We start from the raw sequence: 25,224 nt of genomic DNA on the forward strand, positions 1-25,224 counted from the left end.
AGAGGAAAATGGAAGAAAGTTTATTTAAAGAAATAATAATTAAGGGGTGCCTGGGTGGCTCAGCCGGATGAGCGTCCGACTTTGGGTCAGGTCATGATCTCACAGTTAGTGAGTTCAAGCCCTACATCAGGCTCTGTGCTGACAGGTCAGAGCCTGGTGCCTGCTTTGGATTCTGTGTCTCCCTCTCTCTCTGCCCCCTTCCCCACTCATGCTCTGTATCTCTCTGTCTCTCAAAAATAAACAAATGTTAAAAAAAAAAATTTAAAGAAATAATAGTTGAAATCTCCCAAATCTTTGGAGAATATGGACATTCAAGTACAGGAAGCTCAAAGAACTCCATGTTAGAAAGCAGAAAGAGAAAGCAGCAAGATTCATCACATACAAAGGAACCCCCATATGACTGTCTGTGGATGTATCTCTCTAAAGAAACTTTGAAAGCCAAAATAAATCATCGGGATTATATATCCAATGTGCTAAACAGCAACAATAAAAAATTGCCAACAAGGAATACTATACATAGGAAAATTGTCCTTCAGATATGAAGGAGAGTTAAAGACATTCCCAGATAAAGAAAAACTAACAGTTCATCACCACTTGCCCTACCTTACAAGAAATTTTAAAGTGAATTCTTCAAGTTGAAATGAAAGGACACTAATAATATGAAAATATATAAAACCATAAAACTCATGGTGAAGGTAAATATATAGTTAAATTCAGAATACCTAACTATTGGGGCCAACATGGTAGAGAAGTAGGGGAGACTCCCCGTGTCTCTCAAACAAAGAAGTGCAGAAGCCAAAGGACTTTGAACACCAGAGCCTGGGAGGAAAAGAGACTGAATCTACCCAAAGAAAATGGGAGAGCTGGAGAAAAGATAGGTGGGTGACTGCGAACTGGGGGAGATAAAAAAAAAAAAAAAAAGGCCACGTGGGCACAGAGGAGAGAGACAAAGGGAAGAGAAAGAGCGGCTAGGGAAGTGTATGACCATATCTGGACAGGAGAAAGACCTGGGACTGAGACTGAGAGAGATCCGATCTCTAACTGCTGGGCTTTCTTCGGCCTGGGGCCAGCTCCCTGTTCGCACACCAGGGGCCTGGGTGCAGTGGTATGTAAGGGGCTCAGTCAGCAGTTGCAGAAAGTGGTTCCCTCCCTGGAGGGTTGTGCAACAGTACAAAGCCTGTCCATGTCCATGTCTGCCACCCACGGGATCCGTGGCTGGGCCGAGGGCACAGTCTGCAGGAGGAAAAGGGAGCCATTTCCCTGGAGTGCTGTGGGAAAAGACAAAGCCTGCCTGAGTCCGCGACCGCAGGGACTAGCGGCGAGGGCGGCAGCTCAGTCCACAGAAGGCAGTCCTCCCTGAAGTGCTGTGGCACAAAGCCAGCTGGGGCCACATATTGCCACACTGAGAGGCGCTTCCCCACTGCCAGAACGCACGGAGGACTTTGAATCCTAGCCAAGCGCAAGGTCAGGGGAGGTGGCAGAGCAGAAGGACCGCCCCGTCTGCGCCCATGGTGTGGCACAGTGAGGACGACTCAAACTGAGTCCACCGGGTCCAGGTCCATGGAGAAGAGACTGGGGGATCACCACTCCCCCCGTTGCCCCCACCACCACCAAGGCGGGGCCTCAGGGATCAGTTCAGGGGTCCATAGTAGAAGTGGGTCCAGACTACACCAAACCACGCCCCTTCGCACGGGGTAACCACATATCCACCAGAGCCTCACAGACCCTGCGGAAAGCTCCTCCCACAAGCGCTGCAGCATTGCCTGGATTAACTCAAGGTCAATTCTGGATGTATAGATATATTCTCCCCACTCCCCACTTTCTCCTCCTTATCTCTTCCCTCTTCTAGGCTGGTAATTCTGGTTATTGGTCTGTCTAAACACGCATATTTAATCCATTGTCTTGATACATGTTCTACACCTCCTTCTTTACACTCCTTTCTCTCTCTCTCTCTCTCTCTCTCTGTCTCTCGAATAATCAAGCCATATAGTTTCTCTCTCTGGGTAACGTTATCTTCGTTTCATTTTCCCCACTTCCTTCTTTATTTTCCTTTCTCTCTCTCTGGATTAACACTTTTAGTCTCTCTGCCTAGTCAATGTTTATTTTTTTCTCCCCCCTCCCCCATCATTTCTCTTTGTATGTGCTCTTCTAGCACTGCCTCCACCCTCTTCTTTACTTGTAGTCAGTGTTTTGGGGTTTTTTGTTTTAGACTTTAATTTTTTGTTTTTATTTGTTTGTTTGTGTTATTTGTTTGTGTATTTTCGTCTCCTGTTTCTGTTTTCCTTTACAGGGCTACTCCAAGGAACAAATCAAAGCACACCTGGTGGAGGTTCCAAAATATCACTACGAGTAGGGTAATAAAATAACCAAAGTCACAATAACAGAGAGCAAGTAACACTCTCCAAAAAAACACCTCCTGAAGGGCCAGGCCCTGGACAGTGTATGACCCTCCTTTAATACAGCAGTGCTCGCAGGTCCAGAGCACACAACAAGCTTTTAAAACACATAAGGGACAGAAAACTAGCCAAAATGACAAAACGGAAGAATTCTCCTCAAACGAAATTCCAGGAAGTAGAGACAGCTAACGAATTGATCAAAACCGATTTAAGCAATATGACTGAACAAGAATTTAGAATAATAGTCACAAAAGTAATTGCTTGGCTTGAAAAGAGCATAGAGGACAGCAGAGAATCTTTTGCTACAGAGATCAAGGCAGTAAAAAATAGTCATGATGAATTAAAAAATGCTATAAATGAAGTGCAAAATAAAATGGAGGGGGCCATAGCACAGATTGAAGAGACAGAAGAGAGAATAGGTGAATTAGAAGATAAAATTATGGAAAAAGAGGAAACTGAGAAAAAGGCAGATAAAAAAAAAAAAAATCCAGGAGTACGAGGGAAGAATTAGAGAACTAAGTGATGCAATCAAACGGAAGAATATCTGTATCATAGGAATTCCAGAAGAAGAAGAGAGAGAGAAAGGGGCTGAAGGTATACTTGAACAAATCATAGTTGAGAACTTCCCTAATCTGGGGAAGGAAACAGGCATTGAAATCCAAGAGGCACAGAGAACTCCCTTCAGGCGTAACTTGAATCAATCTTCTGTATGACATGTCATAGTGAAACAGGCAAAATACAAGGATAAAGAGAAAATTCTGAAAGCAGCTAGGAATAAATGGGCCTTAACATACAAAGGTAGACACATACAGGTAATAGTAGATCTATCTACTGAAACTTGGCAGGCCAGAAAGGAATGGCAGGACATCTTCAATGAGATGAACAAGAAAAATGTGCAGCCAAGAATCCTTTACACAGCAAGTCTGTCATTCAGAATAAAAGGAAAGATAAAGGTTTTCCCAAACAAACAAAAACTGAAGGAATTCATCACCACTAAACCAGCCCTACAAGAGATCTTAAGGGGGATTCTGTGAGTGAAATGTTTCAAGGACCACAAAGTACCAGAGACATTACTACAAGCATGAAACTTACAGATATCGCAATGACTCTAAACCCCTATCTTTCAATAATAACACTGAATGTAAAAGGACTAAATGCTCCAACCAAAAGACATAGGGTATCAGAATGAATAAAAAAAAAAAAAAAAAACAAGACCCATCTATTTGCTGTCTACAAGAGACTCATTTTAGACCTGAAGACACCTTCAGATTGAAAGTAAGAGGATAGAGATCTATCATGCTACTGGAAGTCAAAAGAAAGTTGGAGTAGCCATACATAAATCAGACAAACTGGACATTAAATTAAAGGCTGTAACAAGAGATGAAGAAGGGCATTATATAATAATTACAGGGTCTCTTCATCAAGAAGAGCTAACAATTATAAACGTCTATGCACCGGATTTGGCAGCCCCCAAATATATAAAACAATTAATCACAAACATAAGCAACCTTACTGATAAGAATGTGGTAATTGCAGGAGAGTCTAATACTCCACTTACAACAATGGATAGAACACCTAGACAGAGGATAAATAAAGAAACAAGGGCCCTGAATGATACATGGGATCAGATGGATTTGACAGATACATTTAGAACTCTGCAACCCAAAGCCACAGAATATACTTTCTTCTCAAGTGCACATGGAATAGTCTCCAAGATAGATCACATACTGAGTCACAAAACAGCCCTTAATAAGTATAAAAGAATTGAGAACATAGGCACACTTTCAGATCACAATGCCATGAAACTTGAAATCAACCACAGGAAAAGTCTGGAAACCCTCCAAAAGCATGGAGGTTGAAGAACATCCTACTAAAGAATGAATGGGTCAACCAGGCAATTAGAGAAGAAATTTAAAAATATATGGAAACAAATGAAAATGAAAATACACCAATCCAAATGCTTTGGGATGCAGCGAAGGCAGTCCTGAGAGGAAAATACATTGCAGTCTAGGCCTATCTCAAGAAACAAGAAAAATCCCCAATACAAAATCTAACAGCACACCTAAAGGAAATAGAAGCAGAACAGCAAAGATACCCCAAACCCAGCAGAAGAAGAGAAATAATAAAGATCAGAGCAGAAATAAAAAATATAGAATCTAAAAAAAGAGTAGAGCAGATCAATGAAACCAAGAGTTGTTTTTTTGAAAATATAAACAAAATTGATAAACCTTTAGCCAGGCTTCTCAAAAAGAAAACAGAGAGAGGACCCAAATAGATAAAATCACGAATGAAAATGGAATTATTACAACCAATCCCTCAGAAATACAAGCATTTATCAGGGAATACTATGAAAAAGTATATGCCAACAAACTCGACAACCTGGAAGAAATGGACAAATTCCTAAACACCCACACACTTCCAAAACTCAAACAGGAAGAAATAGAATATTTGAACAGACCCCTAACTAGTGAAGAAATTGAATCAGTTATTAAAAATCTCCCAACAAATAAGAGTCCTGGACCAGATGGCTTCCCTGGGGAATTCTACCAGACATTTAAAGCAGAAATAACACCTATCCTTCTAAAGCTGTTCCAAAAAATAGAAAGAGAAGGAAAACTTCCAGACTCATTCTATGAAGCCAGCATTACCTTGATCCCCAAACCAGACAAAGCCCCAGCAAAAAAAGAGAACTACAGGCCAATATCCCTGATGAATATGGATGCAAAAATTCTCAACAAGATACTAGCAAATTGAATTCAACAGCAAATAAAAAGAATTATTCACCATGATCAAGTGGGATTCATTCCTGGGATGCAGGGCTGGTTCAACATTCGCAAATCAATCAACGTGATACATCACATTAATAAAAGAAAAGATAAGAACCATATGATCCTGTCAATCAATGCAGAAAAAGCATTTGACAAAATTCAGCATCCTTTCTTAATAAAAACCCTTGAGAAAGTCCAGATAGAAGAAACATACTTAAACATCATAAAAGCCATTTATGAAAAGCCCACAAGTAATATCATCCTCAATGGGGAAAAACAGTGCTTTCCCCTGAGATCAGGAGCACGACAAGGATGTACACTCTCACTGCTGTTGTTTAACATAGTGTTGGATGTTCTAGCATCAGCAATCAGACAACAAAAGGAAATCAAAGGCATCAAAATTGGCAAAGATGAAGTCAAGCTTTCACTTTTTGCAGATGGCATGATACTCTACATGGGAAACCCCATAGATTCCACCAAAAGTCTGCTAGAACTGATACATGAATTCAGCAAAGTCGCAGGATACAAAATTAATGTACAGAAATCAGTTGCATTTTTATACACCAATAATGAAGTGACAGAAATACAAAGAAGCTGATCCCATTCACAATTGCACCAAGAATCATAAAATACCTAGGAATAAACCTAACCAAAGATGTAAAAGATCTGTATGCTGAAAACTAAAGAAAGCTTATGAAAGAAATCGAAGAAGATACAAATTCCATGCTCATAGATTGGAAGAATAAATACTGTTAAAATGTCAACACTACCCAAAGCCATCTACACATTCAATGCAGTCCCAATCAAAATTGCACCAGCATTCTTCTCGAAGCTAGAACAAGCAATCCTAAAATTTGTATGGAACCACAAAAGACCCCGAATAGCCAAAGTAATATTGAAGAAGACCGAAGCGGGAGGCATCACAATCCCAGACTTAAGCCTCTACTACAAAGCTGTAATCATCAAGATAGCATGGTACTGGCACAAAAACAGACACTATCATAGACTCCAGAATAGAATAGAGACTCCAGAATTGGACCCATAAATGTATGGCCAACTAATCTTTGACAAAGCAGGAAAGAATATCCAATGGAAAAAAGACAGTCTCTTTTACAAATGGTGCTGGGAGAATTGGATAGCAACATGCAGAAGGATGAAACCAGACTACTTTCTTACACCACTCACAAAGATAAACTCAAATTGGATGAAGGACCTAAATGTGAGACAGGAAACCATCAAAACCCTAGAGGAGAAAGCAGGAAAAAACCTCTCTGACCTCAGCCGCAGCAATTTCTTACTCGACACATCTCCAAAGGCAAGGGAATTTAAAGCAAAAATGAACTATTGGGACCTCATGAAGATATAAAAAGCTTTTGCACTGCAAAGGAAACAATCAACAAAACTAAAAGGCAACCAACGGAATGGGAAAAAAGATATTTGCAAATGACATATCAGATAAAGGGCTAGTATCCAAAATCTATAAAGAACTCACCAAACTCCACACCCAAAAGACAAAAAATCCAGTGAAGAAATGAGCAGGGGACATGAATAGACACTTTTCTAAAGAAGACATCCAGATGGCCAACCAGCACATGAAAAGATGCTCAACATCACTCCTCATCAGGGAAATACAAATCAAAACCACACTGAGATACCACCTCACACCAGTCAGAGTGGCTAAAATGAACAAATCAGGAGACTATAGATGTTTGGAGAGGATGTGGAGAAACAGGAACCCTCTTACACTGTTGGTGGGAATGCAAACTGGTGCAGCCGCTATGGAAAACAGTGTGGAGGTTCCTCAAAAAATAAAAAATAGATCTACCCTATGACCCAGCAGTAGCACTACTAGGAATTTACCCAAGGGATACAGGAGTGCTGATGCCTAGGGGCACTTGTACCCCAATGTTTATAGCAGCACTTTCAACAATAGCCAAATTATGGAAAGAGCCTAAATGTCCATCATCTGATGAATGGATAAAGAAATTATGGTTTATATACACAATGGAATACTACATGGCATTGAGAAAGAATGAAATATGCCCTTCTGTAGCAACGTGGATGGAACTGGAGAGTGTCATGCTAAGTGAAGTAAGTCATACAGAGAAAGACAGATACCATATGTTTTCACTCTTATGTGGATTCTGAGAAACTCAACAGAAGACCAGGGGGGAGGGAAAGGGGCGGTGTGGAAGTTACAGAGAGGGAAGGCGGCAAACCATAAGAGACTCTTAAATACTGAGAACAATCTGAGGGTTGATGGGGGGTGGGGGGGAGGGGAAAGTGGGTGATGGACATTGAGGAGGGCACCTGTTGGGATGAGCACTGGGTATTGTATGGAAACCAATTTGACATTAAATTATATATATATATATATATATATATATATATATATATATATATGTGATTTAAATAAATAAATAAAGTAAAAAAAAAGAATACCTTACTATTTTAATGGTGCTGTGTAAATCACTCTATCTCTAGTAAAAAAAACTTAAATAAGAATAACTAGTAACTTATTAATGGATGCACAATATAAAAAGGTGCTAAGTATGACACAATAGTTTAAAATATGAGAAGTAAAAGTGTACTTGTGTATGCAATTGAAGGTAAGTTATTATCAGCTTAAAATAGACTGTTATATCTACAAAATGTTTTATATAAGCCTCACACTAACCACAAAAGAAGAAACATAGTAGAACACACAAAAGAATTAAAGCATACTCTAAAAATAAATAAATAAATAAATCATGAAAGAAGATAGTAAGAAAGGAAAAAAGGAACAAAAGAACTAAAAACAGTCAACAAACAATGAAATGGCAATGAGTCCTTAGCTATCAATAATTACTTTAAATAGAAATGAACTAAAGCCCCATATCAAAAGACACAAAGTGGCTGAATAGACTTAAAAATATATACATATCCAACAATATGCTGCCTAAAAGAGGCTCACTTATAGTGTTAAGGACACACAGGTTGAAAATGAAGGGACAGAAAAACATATTCTATGCCAATGGTAACCAAAAGAGCAGGAACGGCTATATTTATATCACATATAATAGACTTAGTCAGAATTGGTTGCAAGAGACAAAGAAGGCCATGAAATGGGGATAAAGGAGACAATTCATCGATGTAATAATTTTAAGTATTTATGTACCTTCCACTGGAGCATTTAAATATTTAAACCAAATAGTGACAAAAGTAAAGGGAGAAACAGACAGCAATACAATACTAGTAGTAGACTTCAATACCCCACTTTCAACATTGGATAGGTCATCCAGACAGAAACTTCTTTTTATTTATTTTGAGAGAGAGCATGTGTGAATATGTGAGCAGCTGGGGAGGGCAGGCAGAGAGGAAGAGAATCCCAAGCAGGCTCCACACTCTCAGTGCACAGCCAACACAGGGGCTCAATCTCACAAACCATGAGATCGTGACCTCAGCCAAAATCAAGATATGAATGCTTAGCCAACTGAGCCACCCAGGTGCCCCCAGACAGAAATTTAATAAGGAAACAGCGGATCTAAAGAACTTTATAGACCAAAATGGATCTAACAGACATAAACAGAACAGCCATGCAACAGCAGCAGAATACATACTCTTCTGAGGCACACACAGAACATTCTACAGGATACAATTTATGTTGGGCCACAAAGCAAGACAACATATTTAAGAAGACTGAAATCATATCTAGTATCTTTTCCAATCACAATGGTTTGAAACTAGAAATTAGTAACAGGAGGAATGTGTAAAATTCACAAAAAATGTGGAAAGTAAACAACACACTCCTGAACGACCAATCCTGTCATTTGCAACAACATGCATGGACTTTGGGGACATTATTCTAAGTGAAGAAAGTCTGACAAAGACAGACAAATACCATATGATCTCACATATATGTGGAGTCTTTAAAAAAAAGGGGGGGGTGAAGCCTCACTCATAGGAAAAATGGGGAGATGTTGATCCAATAGTACAAATCTCCAGTTAAAAGATGAGCAAGTTCTGGGTATCTAATAGTCAGCCTGATGATTGTAGTTAACAATATTATACACTTGAAAGTTACCAAGAGAGTAAATCTTAAATATTGTACCACCAAAAAAAAAAGAAAAAAAATTATATTTATGGGAGGTTATAGAAGTGTTAACTAACCTTACTGTAGTAGTCATTTCACAATATATACATGTATCAAATCATCACACTGTACACCTTAAACATATAGCATATTAAATGTTAATTATATCTCAATAAGATGGGGCAAGGGAGGGACGGGGAGCCAAAAGGGAGAAGCAAAGATCATAGAAACATTATTTGAGATTCTGGGTTCCAAAGCTCTTTATTTGATTCTTTGGTTTAAATCAATTAATCCTGTTATACTTTAATTCAATATTATCTGAGTTTTTTGTGGGACTTAAGAGTACTGACTACAATCTACAGAGTAAAAGTTCATAAATTCAAAAAACATCAAAAGTAGACAGTTTCAGAAACACAAAAGTAAATTCACCAACACATAGAATCCGGGAATATATCTAAAGAAAAATTTAATGTTACCAGTGTGTGCTCCAGGAATGCAAAAATAATTTAATGTTAGGGAATTTATTGATATAACCCAGCACATATCAATAGGTCAAAGGTAAATAATGATTATTTTTTTTAATGTTTTTATTTATTTATTTTTGAGAAAGAGAGATAGAGAGCACAAGTTGGGGAACAGCAGAGAGAGAGAAGGACACAGAAAATCCAAAAAAGGCTCCAGGCTCTAAGCTGTCAGCACAGAGCCCGACACAGGGCTCAAACTCACAAACTGCAAGATCATGACCTCAGCTGAAGTCAGATGCTCAACCAACTGAGCCACCCAGGTGTTCCAAATGATTATCTTAATAGTATCTAATGTTTTTTAAATATTTAATATTTTAATGTCAAAGAACTACTTATAAAATGTAAAATCTACTGTTTATTTTTATTCTTATTCAATAGGATGAAAAGGATACTGCATTAAGTGAAAAATACTATGTACCCCAAGCGATTAGCCAAAATCATACATAACCTTGAAAGGCTAAACGCATTCCCACTCACGTCAGGGTCAAGACAAAGATGCACACTATCACTATTTACAATTATTCTGGAAGTGCTATCATTGCAATTACACAAGAAAATAAAGCCAAACTGTAAATATGAGAAAGAAAATCAACTTTTTATCATTTGCAGATGATGACTTTTTCTTAGAAAATTCTAATATAATTGACAATAGAAATAGGTAACACTAAGTGTATGCCCGGTAACAAAATAAACATATACAAATGAATTTTTTTCTGAATATCAATAATACCCAGTCAAAAATACAAACAAAATAGCTTTTCTTGTCAGTAAAAACCAATTAGAAATTGAAATATAACAAAACAGAAAATATAACAGGAGAAAATGGGCCTATTCATAATAACAATAAAAATCTACCCAATAATAAAATTAACAAAAAACATAAAGACCTTTATTAGTAAATCTTTAAAAGAAGACCCCTCAAAAATGGACACACATACCATGTTCTACTTTGAGAAGACTCAATAATGTAATGATGTCACTTTTCCCCATTATAAGTTTATAAATTTAATGCCATCCCAACCAAAATTCCAAAGCATTTTTTAGTTTTTTAGATTTTAATTTTTTTTGCACCTCAACAAACATTATCTCAAGTTCATCTGGAATTATAAGCAAATAAAAGTAGCCAAGAGAACTAGGAAAAAAGAATGGGAGGGTATTTGCATGACCAGATAAGAAAAATACATTATAAAACCAATAAAAACTAAATCAAGGCAGTACTGACACATGAGTAGTTAGACCTATCAACGGGCATGAAGAGGGAAAAAACAAAAATTAAGCCCTAGAATATATAAAAATTTAATCGGTAATTAAAATAAAATTTCAAATTAAAGGAAAGAGATTATAAATGAGGTTAAGGCAAATGATAAGCCATTCTGAAAAAAAATGGCATTAGAACTCAGCATACAGTAATGAGTAAATGATAAAAGAGAAAAAAAGAATGCCAACCCCATACTATATACACTCAACATTCCCCTGGATTAAAGAGGTATTAAATAAAAAACAAAATCTACTACAAAATACAAGAGATTAATGATCTGATATACTGATAAAGGTCTTATAAAACATGTAAGTAAAGTTAGAAACCATAAAGGAAGAGAATAACAGCTTTAAATACATAAAAATGCAAACACAGCAAAAAAAAAAAACTAAAAACAAAAGAAAGAAGAGGCAAGAAGTAAGCTGGGCAAAAACATCATATATGTATATTTATATATTATACTTGTTACATATGACGTAAATTAATTAAGGTTCTTTAAAATCAGTAAGAAATCAAATTCAAAATCAATAAGAAAACAGGCCAATTTTTAAGTGTATAAAGAACATCAACATGGCAAATCACAGAAGAAGGAATAAATAGAGACAAAAAAATTCAACATAACTAATAATTAAGAAAAAAGTAAAATAAAAAGGAAACCACCAACAAAAGCTTGAAAATGATAGCTAATCTTGACTATGGTGTGAAGAATTAAAACATTTCCCACTAAAAACTGGTTGGAAGGTAAACTATTAAAGCTTTTTCTAAAGAGAATCAGGCACGGGCACCTGGGTAGCTCAGTTGGTTAAGCGTCCAACTCCTGATTTCGACTCAGGTCATGATCTCACGGTTCATGAGTTTGAGCCCAGCACTGGGCTCCATGTGCTGATAGTGCAGAGCCTGGTCGGGATTCTCTTTCTCCCTCTCTCTTTGCTCCTCACCCACTCATGCTGCTCTCTCTCTCTCTCAAAATAAATAAATAAACTTAAAAAAGTAAAAGAGAAATCATGCAAAACTCTAAAACCTTAAAAAGTATGCACAACCCATTATAGTAGTTTCACCTCAGAAAACAATCATAATATTCTGAAATTTTTATTTATAAAGCCATTTACCTCAGCATTGTTTATAGTAACTACAGCAATTGAGTTTTTTAGTGGCAACAACAGGCACAAAAAAATAAGGGTCTTTTGGTAGGAAAGGAGGAACAGAACTGGAACTGAAAACTCAGTACACAATGACTGAGGTAACTAGCAAGTCCACCCATCTTTTTTATGGTCACCTTATCAGTCACTTGTGTTCTCTCTCTCTTCCCCCTCCTCTACTCTCCTTTAAATTGGTTTCTTCAATTTGCCCAACATTCCTGCTCCCCCATATCTTTTGTATATGACTGAAGTTTGCCATAACCATTCTAGCCCTGCTCTTGCTTCATAGCATCGCTGAAGAATTCTTACAGTTTCTGCCCTGTTCTTAATAGTATTTCTTAATTATATAGTCCTCCCCAAAAGGAATTTGTCCTAGCTCATCTTATCATATAGAAACCAATGGTAGTGAGTCAGGAGCTGGCTGACTCTTGACTCATATCTGATCCAAACAGCAGTGATCAGAGTAGCAGAGAGCATGGGGGGACAAGCATTATGACATTTCTAGTACTACCCATTCTAGTCTAGAGACACACAATCATACACACACACACACACACACACACACACACACACACACACACTCACTCACAATCCTGGCAATCACCTAAATGTCCCAATAATAGCAGACTGCTAATAAATTATAGCACCATTGATAATGGAAAGAAATATGCACAGTATACTGCAACACAGACTAGTGGTTAGAATATGTGACTGCCAGTGAAATCTGGATAGTAGAATAACAGCCATTCTTAATTTTGTATTTTCCAAAATCTCTACCAAAAAAACATTAGATTTCTTTTATAAATAAGAAAAGAATAACCACTTACTTTGTATAATGCTTTTCATATTTTTTTAATTTTAAATTATAAATAGAAAACATTCTGATTACCTTTCCATCATCACATCTTGTACCTTCGTTCACCATCCCAGGATCTGGAACATCCGATCCTAGCTGGAAATCCACACCCCAACATTTGGTGCCTCTACTGGGAGTCTGAATTATAGCAGGCACAATTCCAAATACAGGCATGTCTTGTACATTCTCACACTGAAGCTTTCCACACAAAGCATTCCTGTAAGATAGAGAAATAATGCAACATAAAATGCACCCACTGTAGATACAAAATAAAAATCATATATTTGGACACATAAAGGTTTTTTTTTTCTTTTTTACTTAAAGAAAGTTTACTGATAGTTAGCTGAAGGGAGTCTCAAAAGAGAAAGCATATAAGAGCAAAGGCACCTAAGCAGGTCTCTTCAAATATGGCAGAGATAACTGGATGCTAGGATGAAACCAGTAGGTGTACCAGGTGGTGTTCGTGCTCCTTCTCTCCCCACACCTACTCTCTCTTTACTATCAGTTTAGGGCTCAAACACGTCTAACTAAAGAGTTGTTTATAAATATAATTTTATAAATGCTTTTCCATAGAAAATAATAGAACTATACCAAAATTCGGTTGTGACTTCTTACAGAGTTGCTATAAGGAGAAAATTAGATTCTGTACTATAAAATAACTAAGAAAGGACTCCACCCTTCATGGCTTGGGCTAAGCTAACTCTTAGTTACTTAATTTAAGACTCAATTCATTAACGCATTAATTCACTAATTCAATTCACTGATTCAATATTACAACTCTATGAAGGGCTATCTGACTACAATTCCTATCACCAAGGCTGTGTTAGCTAAATGCCCTTCCTATATCCTTCCATTACACACTAAATACCACTAATATCAACTCTTAAGATGCTATATTGAAATTTTCTACCTGATTGCCTTGTGATCCAAGAATCTACCCTATACTAGAATCTCCTTTATGTTATCACTGCCAAGTCAATATAGGATATTGTTTTCCTCTAATTCGCCAATTCCTCTAATTAATCACCCCCTAAAAATTCCCAGTCTAGCTTTCATAAAACTATTTTATTTCTTGAGCTAAAATTTATATCCTTATAACTTTTCCTCATTGGTCCCAGACCTTCCACATGAGATCACACAGCTAATAGCAAATGTCTTTTCCTTCTTCCACATGGCAGCTATTTTAGGACAATTATCACATAGTTCCTAAATACTTATTCACCAGAGCAATATCTTATAATCATTTCTCATGGAACAAGGAAGCTCCCCTCTAAATATGTTCCAGGTTCTCTCATTGCCTCTTGAAGCACAGTGCTCAGAGCAGGGCATGAAATTTCAGTTATAGCCTGATAAGCAAATAACATAACAGAGCTCACATTTCCTATATTCTAGATACTGTACTACTATTAGGCCCATGATTACAGTAGCTTTTATGGTAACTACATTACATTATAGATGCCCTTGAACTGATCACTAGCTAAAATTCCTATTTACTTTTTGCATATATTGTTAAGTCTCCTCTTTCCTCCATCCTGCACTTAAGGGTTAGTAATTTTGTCTCATTTACATTTATTCCTATGTCACCATTTATTCCCTAGTTAACCTGAATAAAGTGTTTAAACTTTCTGAGCTTCAGTTCCTTCATCTGAAAAACAAGAGATAAATAATAATGTCTATCTCACATAGTTGGTTGAAATTAGATATGAAAACCTCTAAAACAGGGGGCGCCTGGGTGGCTCAGTCAGTTGAGAGTCTGACTCTTGATTTCAGCTCAAATAATGATCCCAGGGTTGTGGGATCAAGCCCCACGTCAGGTTCCATGCTGAGCCTGTAACCTACTTGGGATTCTCTGTCTCTCTCCCTCCATTTCTCTCACCCTCCCTCTCTCTCTCTCTCTCTCTCTCTCTCTCTCTCTCTCTCTCTCTCTAAAATAAAGAATAATTTTTTAAAAAAGAAAACCTCCAGAACAAAGTGTAGCATAAAGCAGACCTTAGTTAACATCTGTTGGACCTACCAAAATTCAAGCTGTGATGATATACTCAGTGTTTCATGTGTAGTCTTGGTGACATGTTAAAAAGTAAAAGGAAAATACTCTTAATGTATAAAAAGCCATAGGACACCTAGATGGCTTAATTGGTTAAGTGCCCGAATTCAGCTCAAGTCATGATCTTACAGTTCATGAGCTGAAGCCCCACATGAGGCTCTCTACTGTCAGCATGGAGCCTGCTTTTTATTCTCCGTCTCCCTCTCTCTCTGCCCCTCCCCTGCTCACTCACTCTCAAAAATAAAAATAATTTTTTTAAAAAAATTAAATATATATACATAAAGCTGTTACAAATCAGTAAGAAAAAAATCCACTTCCACAGAAAAAATTAGCAAAGATACAAAAAAGGCAATTCACAAAATAAGGAATACAAACAGCCAACAAAGCTAAGAGGTGTTCATGGTTATATTATAAAAGAAAATTCTATCACAAGCCTCAATAGAATAATTGCTTCAGGCAAGGATCATCAATGCATATTAAAACTGTGAAGCAAAACATTGGTGGGAGCAAGTTCCAGGCTCAGCAGGGAGCCTGACATGGGGGTTGGGGGCTTGACCACTAATAAAAAGACAACCCAGAATTATGTGCCTCCTTGACATCATGTGCCACTTACGAAGTATTCTTCCCTAAAATGTTTAACCTGAATCTAATTACGACTTTAGATTTAACTTCTGATTTATAGAAAATTTAGGGATAGAGACACATATAAAGCAACATTGAGAAGAAACTATCAAACAAATCCAGATCACGGGCCATACTAAAAGAACTGGCCCACTTATTTCCCTCAGATCACTGTCGTCAAAAAGAAAAAAAATTAATGAAGAAGACTACATATTTTATATTAAAAGTGACATAAATGGCATGACAACTAAATGTGATGCATGATCCTTGATGGAATCCTGATGTGGCAAAAAAAAACCAGCTATGAAACACAACTTGAGGACAGTTGGAGAAACTTTAATATTGACCAGGTATTACATGATATTAGGAAATTATTAATTTTGGTAGGTATGACATTGGTATTGTGAATGGCCTTATCTGTCAGAGATGAATACTAAAGAATTTAGGAATGAAGTATCATAATGCCTATAATTTATTTAAAAGTGCTTCAGCCAGGTCTAGACAAAGGAAATATGATAGAATACCAACGTTTTTAATCTAGAATATATGGGTTTCATCATACTTCTACTCCTTCTGTATATTTGAAATACTCCTTCTACTCCTCTGTATTCCTTCTGCTCCTCTGTATATTTGAAATTTTTTGTTTAAAAAGTTTTTAAAAGATGACACCATCTATGTACTGAAAGAGAAGACAGCTCTTTTGGTGAAATGCAACAATACAATCTGCACAACAGTGTCTGCAGTATGCACAACAGGAAGCGGGGAGGGGGGAGGAGTAAGACTCTACTGGCAGAAAGACACTCCAAAGACATACCAAAAGCTAACAGAAATAGGTACCTGCGGGTAGGGTGGGAAGAAAGAAAAAGAGTAAGTGCAAGCCACATTTTTCTAGATCTCTTTAAACATCTTTTGAACAACAACAAAAAATCTTAAATAATTATTTACAAATTCATTTAAAATAAAAATGAGGGGCGCCTGGGTGGCTCAGGCATTTAAGCATCTGACTCTTGATTTCAGCTCAGGTCATGATCTCACAGTTCATGGGATCAAGCCCTGTGTCAGGCTCTGAGTTCAAAGTGTAGAGCCTACTTGGGATTCTGTCTCTTTTCCCTCTCTCTTATGTGTGCTCCCCCCACTTATGTGTGCTCACACTTTCTCCCTCTCTCAAAATAAATAAACATTTTTAAAAAACGGGGGCACTTGGGTGGCTCAGTGGGTTAAGCATCCAACTCTTGATTTTGGCTCAGGTCACGATCTCCAGGTCGTGGGACTTGAGCCCCACATCAGGCTCTGCACTGAGTGTGGAGACTGCTTAAGATCACTTGCGCTCGCTCTCTCTCTCTCTCTCTCTCTCTCTCCCCCCCCCCAACCCTCTGCTCCTGTCCCCCATTCACGCTCTCTCTCTCTAAAATTAAAAAAAAAAAAAAAAAAGAAACATCTATTTGATATAACAAATTGGAAAAGTCCAGCTAACCCTAGAACATTACATGTTTGAACTGCACAGGTCCACTTAACACATGGGTTTTTTACAGTGCAGTCCTGCAAATGTATTTTCTCTTCCTTATGATTTTCTTAGTAACATTGTCTCTAGCTTACTTTATTGTAACAACACAGCATATAATACATATAACATTCAATCAACTAGTTTTTTGTTATTGGTAAGGCTTTTTTTTTATATACTTTTTTTTTTTACTTTTTTTTTTTCAACGTTTATTTATTTTTGAGACAGAGAGAGACAGAGCATGAACGGGGGAGGGGCAGAGAGAGAGGGAGACACAGAATCGGAAACAGGCTCCAGGCTCCGAGCCATCAGCCCAGAGCCTGACGCGGGGCTCGAACTCCCGGACCGCGAGATCATGACCTGGCTGAAGTCGGACGCTTAACCGACTGCGCCACCCAGGCGCCCCTGTTATTGGTAAGGCTTTTGATCAATAGTAGGCTATTGTAATTAAGTTTTAGGGGAGTCAAAAGTTATAAGTGAATTTGTGACTATGTGGGAAGTCAGCATCTCTAACCCCGATGTTGTTCAAAGGTCAACTATAATTTTTAAGATAACACTCTGGCATTGGTGAGGGGGTAGGAAAGCATAAATCAGTTAAATGTTTTGAAGATCAATTTGGAAGTATCTATGAGGAGCCTTAAAACTTATCCATATTTTTTGAGAAAACCTATTAAGGAAACAATCAGAGAAATAAACAAATACTTCAGCTGTATATATCACAACCTTATTTAAAATAGCAAACTACGGGGTGCCTGGATGGCTCAGTCAGTTAAGTGTCCGACTGTGACTCAGGTTATGATCTCATAGTTCATGAGTTCAAACCCCGCATCAGGCTCTGTGTTTGCAGCTCAGACCCTGGAGCCTGCTTCAGATTCTGTGTCTCCCTCTCTCTCGGCCCCTCTCCGACTTGCACTCTGTCCTCTCTCTCTCTTTCAAATATAAACGTTAAAAAATATAATAATAAAGTAAAATAGCAAACTACCAGAAACAACTTGAATTTCTAAAATAAGGAAATGATTAAAAGAAGCTGAATACATCCTATAAACTCTCTTAATATAGTGGAAAGTAAACTGAATTTATAAAATAGTACAAATCATACTTTGCAATTTTGTTTATACATACAGATGTGGGGCTCTGAGTACACATACATATGTGTACATACATGTATGATGCACAAATGTATGCTTATGAATGTATATACACACATACAAAAAGGAAATACAACAAAAATGTGAGGGAGTATCTCTGAATGGCAGGACCACAGGGTTCACTTTCTTTAGATTCTTCTAGATTTTATACATTTTCTGTGATGAGGATGATTACAAAGCAATGATGACAATGATGAGTCTTGCAATGAATCGGGTATTCTTCTTAGTACTAGCATCTATCAACACATTTGGTCTTCAAAACAACTGGAAATAGGTACCATTATTATCCTCATTTTATAGAAAAATGAGGCACAGAAGAAAAAGAAAAGGAAAGCAACATGTCCAAAGTCTCAGAGATCTTAAGCAGTTGAAGCAGTATTCAAACCCGAAGAGTCTGACTTCAGATATGCATTCCTAATGGCTATATTAATGCTATATTACTATTATAAAATGTTTTTCAAATCAGCTACCCAGTAATTTATAGATTTCCTAAGTGTAGTTTCTATAATTTCATTAAGATACTCATAAGATAATGGAAACAGAACCAGGCTAAAGACAAAGATCAGACACGTCTAGCAAGCTCTCTCCAAGTCTGCATTAATCCACTTACCCCAAAGTTTCACCTCAGTTCATTTAACCAGTTACACTAATTATCCACCCATCAGCTGTATCATCTGTTCCTACATTCATTCAACAAATATTTAATAGGCACTTATCACGTGCCAAACACATAAGATAAAAATGTGTCACTTCACTTTAGTTTACCAATGAAGGGTGATCACCAAACAGTCACATAAACAAATGAAACTGCAACAAATGCTAAACAAGAATATTGCAAAGATAAAGAAGAAAATTTGGTAATAATTAAAGGGCCAATTCGTCAAGGAGACATAACAATCCTAAATGTGGATCACCTACTAACATAAGCATTTACTGATTCAAAAGACACACAGCAAAAAAATGTATAGAACTGAAAAGAGAAACAGACAACTTTATAATCATAGCTGGAGATTTTAACCCACTTCTCTCAGAAATTGAAGGACTAGGGGGTGCCTAGGTGGCTCAGTCAGTTGAGCACCCGGCTTTGGCTCAGGTCATGATCTCACAGTTTGTGAGTTCGAGCCCCACATCGGGCTCTATGCTGACAGCTCAGAACCTGGAGCCTGTTTCAAATTTTGTGTGTGTCTCTCTCTCTCTCTGCTCCTCCCCTGCTCATGCTCTGTCTCTCTCTCTCTCTCTCTCAAAAATAAATAAACATTAAAAAAAATTTTTTTAATTGAAGGACAAACCTAAAACGCACACATGCAACGCAAAGATATTGGAAGCTTGAATAAGACTGTTAACATTTATAGAATAACACAACCCAATAACTATAGAATGCACTTTTTTTCCAATTGTACATGGATGTTCACCAAAAGAGACCACATGCTGGGCAATAATTCACATCTCAATAAACTGCAAAGAACTAAAGTTATACAAAGTATGTTCTCATTGGAATTAAACTAGAAATCAAACACATAACAAGAATACTCCCAAATATCTAGAAATTAAGCAACACACTTTTAATAACTCAGGAGTCACAGGAGAAATCACAATATAAATTTTAAAAAATTAATGATATGAACAATAAGGAGAAAACACATCAAATTCAACAACAAAAAAAAGCATCCAATTTCTTAACCAGTTCGTCCTTCGTCCAACATTCAAGTTCTTACTTTTCTCATTTTAATTTAGACAAATTATGGTAACCAAGACAGGTCCAGTCTCCCCAAAATGCAGGACAGACCCTCCTGTGTCTTTTCTAAACACCAGAAAAGAATCATGAAAATTCTATGCCTAGAACTGGTTTTGTATTTATTCTTCTTTTTACCTGGAAAATTATCCTCTATCTTATTTGAAGATATTGTCATTTTTATTTTATTTGAGAGACAGAGCGTGTGCAAGTGGGGGAGAGAGGCTGAGGGAGAGAATCTTAAGCAGGCTCCACACACAGCACAGAACCCAACACGGGGCTAGATCCCACGACCCTGGGCTCATGACTGAGCCACCCCGGTGCCCCAGATCATATCATTTTTAAATGATTGTTCTTACTAGGACAGTGGTTTGGGCAGAAACCAAAAGAATTCAGAATTTAAATACACTAAAAATGTATTAATAATAATAGTATGACTTCCCCAGAAAAAGTGTTATGTAAACAGAAGAGAACGTATATCTACAACTACTTTTAAAACTATATAAGATAAATATCAAAAGTTACATTCCTATCTCCTTTTGAAACACTTTCTTGTTTTTCTTATCTTCCTTCCATCTACTCTGTTTTATATATCAAGAAATAATTAGAACAAAATAAATTGGCTGACATTAAGGGGGAAAAGCACACAGCTGTAAGAACACCTTACAAGAGGGCTCTCTGGCTCTGTTAAGAAAGGTGAGGAAGTCTTTAAAACTGAGATCTGGAGGAGCTGAAGGCATGCCAGGCAGAAGGAATAGTGTGTGCAAAGGCCCTGTGGCAGAAGGCCACATGTAAGCCAGCATACGTGGTGTCTCCAGTATTTAATGGCTGAGTAGAGAAAGATGAGCCTACAAATAAACACACTAAAGGAGCAACCAGAAACACAGAAAAGAATACTAGAAGAACATCCCACACAAAAGCGAAGGAAAGAGGTTTCTTCAAGGAAAAAACAGTCAACATACTTGAATGACACCAAAACGTCAAGTAGCATGAAGACCTAACAATGTCTGATGGATTTAGCGACATGGAGATTGGCTGCTGTTATTTCTTCTTAGCAAACATTGTTTCCGTACAGTTACTTAGACTAATTGGCAAAGTAGGAGCAAAGAGAAGAGATGCTCAGTAATATAGAATAATTCCAATTATACAAAATATCAGTGTGTGTATGTTCAGAAACAAAAAAGAGGAAGAAATACAATGAAATTAGTAAATATATATGGACTGATATTATGGGTGACTTTTTTTCATTTGTAATTTTTTAATAATTATTAACTTTTACAATAAGCAAATGTTGTAGAAACAAAAAAAAAGGTTTTAATTTGTCACTTTAAAATTATATAGAGCAAGAAGAAAATAACAACATCCAGAATGAATTTTGAAGGTATCTACACATTAATCCGTGCCATCTTTTAATGAAAAAAAGAAGAGGAAGAGTGTTTATTTGAGGTTCTTATTGTAGAATAAGGAAAAACAAAGATTCTAAAATCCATTAGACTTTAGACAGTTAACATCAAAAGGGATGAATTATTTTACTAGTTCTTTTCAGAGAGTCTCGCTGAAGTCTTATGTTTTAAAACTTGAAAAGTTAAAAAAAAATAAAAATAAAAATAAATAAAACTTGAAAAGTTAATTTCAAAAGTTCAGTATTTAAGGGAGAGAAAGCCAGCAGTCACAAGATGACGGGTCTTAAAATCATTCACATTCCTTTATAACCTCACCTCCACTTACCCAGTGGCACACTTCTTGTACTCATTGCCAGAGAAACCACAATTGCCAAATCTGTCACCTTTAGAATTCACATCAATGAAACAATCTCTTGGGGCAGCCTTGGCTTCTGTAACATTAAAAAAAAAAAAAAGTATAGCAATTTAATTCATAAATAAAAAGTATATTCCCTATGACAATCCATATACCTTAATGAACTGCCTCAACACCTTCTAGAAAGTGTCAAGCCTCACAGATAAAACATTTTTGTTCTAAACTTAACAACAAAATGTAAAAATAAAGCTTACATTGTACCTGAAAGTTAGCCTGGGCTCAAACACTAAGACCCTACAAGAAATATCATTAAAAAGATGAAATTATAAATAAATGAAAAAGCATGCATAGTATGCTAGTATTCTCAGCATATTCCTTTTCCCCGCTCTCAAATATGTCTCTAATACATCATTAGACTTTAGATCAGGCTGGGAAGGGTTGGTGAAGACATCGCCAGCTATTGTTATTGGGTTTTTAATTTACCATATATAAAATGCTGAATTTAGATGCTCTACTAACAAGAAAGATTGTCAAACAGCCATGACAGCTGACAAAGTGGCAATCCATTTTTGTTTTCTCATATTGTATATATGTATTATCACTTCATGTTCAATTCGCCCACTAATTACACATTCCTAAATAAATTTTATTTGTAAATATTTTTAAGTCAAAATGTCAGTACTTTCTATTGAATAAAGGAATTCACTGGCCTATCTTACGCATCTAATGTTTAGATGGTTTCGTTTAAAAGAAAATGGATACGAGGCGAAAGAAGTTGGATCAAGCAACATGAAAAGGGAACAGAGAATAATACCTGAACGGGGCAAACAGCACATGGCAGGACCCCTAACAGGGCCCTTCTAGGGAACAGAGGAGCTCTAAAACTTCCAGATAATCTCCAAAGAGAAAAACAACTGATGGTGCCTGGGTGGCTCAGTCAGTTAAGCACCTGACTTTGGCTCAGGTCATGATCTTGCGGTTCCCAAGTTCAAGCCCCACGTCGGGCTGTGCTAACAGCTCAGAGCCTGGAGCCTGCTTCAGATTCTGTGTCTCTAATCGCTCCTCGGCCTTTTGGCTAAGATCAAGTGCAGATTCTGTGTCTCCCTCTCTCTCTGCCACTCCTCCACTCTCGCTCTGTATCTCTCTCTCTTTCAAAAATAAACAATTAAAAAAAGAGAGAAAAAAACAACTGCAGTTTGTAGTCCTAGACTTTTCCACAGGCCTCTATGAAGGTAATACCTTTGCTACGTAATAGTATTTACCTCATCAAAATGTATCTGTAATTATTTTTTTAGACTGCAATAACTTGCTATTTTTACAAAATGTATCGAGTTGACAGATCTCTACTACTCTAGCCTATGATCTAGCATAAATACGTTCCATTTAATTTTTAGTTGTCTCTCCTCAATCCCTATCTGACCCACCATAAAATAAGGTGTACAACAGACAGACACTAGAGACAGCAGGAGTCTGGTCAAAGTCAACATCTCTACCTTCAGAGAAATCCAGCACAGTACTCATGACTGACCTTCTTAACTGAGAAGAAACAAAAATAAAAATAGAAAATTTGGGGGGCGCCTGGGTGGCCCAGTCGGTTAAGCGGCCGACTTCGGCTCAGGTCATGATCTCGCGGTCCGTGAGTTCGAGCCCCATGTCAGGCTCTGTGCTGACAGCTCAGAGCCTGGAGCCTGTTTCGGATTCTGTGTCTCCCTCTCTCTGACCCTCCCCCGTTCATGCTCTGTCTGTCTCTGTCTCAAAAATAAATAAACGTTAAAAAAAAAAAAATTTATAAAAAAAAAATTGAAAATTTGGGTCTCCATTCGTTTTCTATCCTTTCTTTTCCTTTCCTTTCCTTTCTCTCCCTCCCTTGCTTTCCTTCCTTTCCTCATTAAATATGTATCAATCCCCTACTAAGTGTCCCACATCCTGGTAAATAATGGATTTAGTTTACCAGTACCTCTCTGAAGAGAAACAGAACAGCTCCTATTATTAAGTCTCTGTTTTCTCAAAGAGAAGCCTCAATCAACATATGGTGCTCACTTATTTCATTCTCTTGAATGCAATGTTGTTGCTGTTCCTACTGACTCAGGACAGAAATGGAAGATGGGAAAACAAGAATCCAGCATGATCCTGGCATAAACACATCACTGCCAATTATCAAACAAAGAAATCTGCCTAGTTATGCTGAAAGCACCCATTTCCTTGGGAACCTCAATCACTTTAACTTAAGGAAGGAAACATAAGAGGCAATACAACATACACTATCACTGCAGGAATACTGCTAGCATCATTGTGTAATCAAAATAAAGCTGACTAAAAATTAGTAACACGGGGCACCTGGGTGGCTCAGTCAGTTAAGCGTCTGACTTCAGCTCAGGTCATGATCTCATGGCTTGTGGGTTCAAGCCCCGCATCAGGTTCTGTGCTGACAGCTCGGAGCCTGGAGCCTGCTTCAGATTCTGTGTCTCCCTCTCTCTCTTCCCCTCCCCGGCTCGTGCTCTGTTTCTCTCTCTCTCTCTCTCTCTCTCTCTCTCAAAAATAAATGAACATTAAAAAAAATTTTTTTTTCATTAACAACACAAGAAACAACAGGTGTTGATGAGGATGTGAAGAAAGGGGAACATTATTTCATTGTTGGTGGGAGTGCAAACTGGTACAGCCACTCTGGAAAACAGTATGGAGGTTTCTCAAAAAGTTAAAAATAGAACCACCCTACAACCCAGCAAGCACTACTAGGTGTTTATCCAAATACAAAAATACAGATTTTGTTTAATACAAAAATACAGATTAAAGGGGTACATGCACCCTGATGTTTATAGCAGCATTATCAACAATAGCCAAAATATGCAAAGATCCCAAATGTCAATTGACTGATGAATGGATAAAGAAGATGTGGTGTGTGTGTGTGTGTATATACATATACATATGTGTACATGTGTGTACATACATACATATGTATATACAACACGTTACATACACATGTATACATACATACACACATGTATACATACATACATACACATACATACACTGGAAAATTAGCCATCAAAAAGAATGAAATCTTGCCATCTGCAACAATGTGGATGGAGCTAGAGTGCATTATAAGTGAAATAAGCCAGTCAGAGAAAGACAAGTACCATATGATTTCACTCATATGTGGAATTTAAGAAACAAAACAGATGAGCATATGGGAAGGGAAAAAAAAAAAAAAGAAAGAAAAAGAGGGAAACAAACCATTAAGAGACTCTTAACAAGAGAGAACAAACTGAGGGTTGATGGAGACAGGTGGGTAGGAGATGGGCTAAATGGGTGATAGGTATTAAGGAGGGCACTTGTTATGATGAGCACTGGGTGTTATATGTAAGTGATGAATTACTGAATTCTACTCCGGAAACCAATACTGCACT

At 37.3% G+C, this 25,224-nt stretch overlaps 1 protein-coding gene across 2 annotated transcripts in view; it reads right to left on the reverse strand.

The window, feature by feature from the left end:
• Positions 1–25,224, reverse strand: part of ADAM9 (ADAM metallopeptidase domain 9) — a 145,243-nt gene that overhangs the window by 38,176 nt on the left and 81,843 nt on the right. For both annotated transcript variants that reach the window (XM_003984768.6, XR_006596512.1), the window contains exons 15-16: positions 21,788–21,893; positions 13,047–13,230 (exon numbers count right to left, since the gene is read on the reverse strand). In XM_003984768.6, the coding sequence (XP_003984817.1) occupies positions 13,047–13,230; positions 21,788–21,893 (290 nt within the window). The remainder of the gene's footprint in view (positions 1–13,046; positions 13,231–21,787; positions 21,894–25,224) is intronic.

Source organism: Felis catus, chromosome B1, assembly GCF_018350175.1.
Source record: "Felis catus isolate Fca126 chromosome B1, F.catus_Fca126_mat1.0, whole genome shotgun sequence".
NCBI lineage: Eukaryota > Metazoa > Chordata > Mammalia > Carnivora > Felidae > Felis > Felis catus.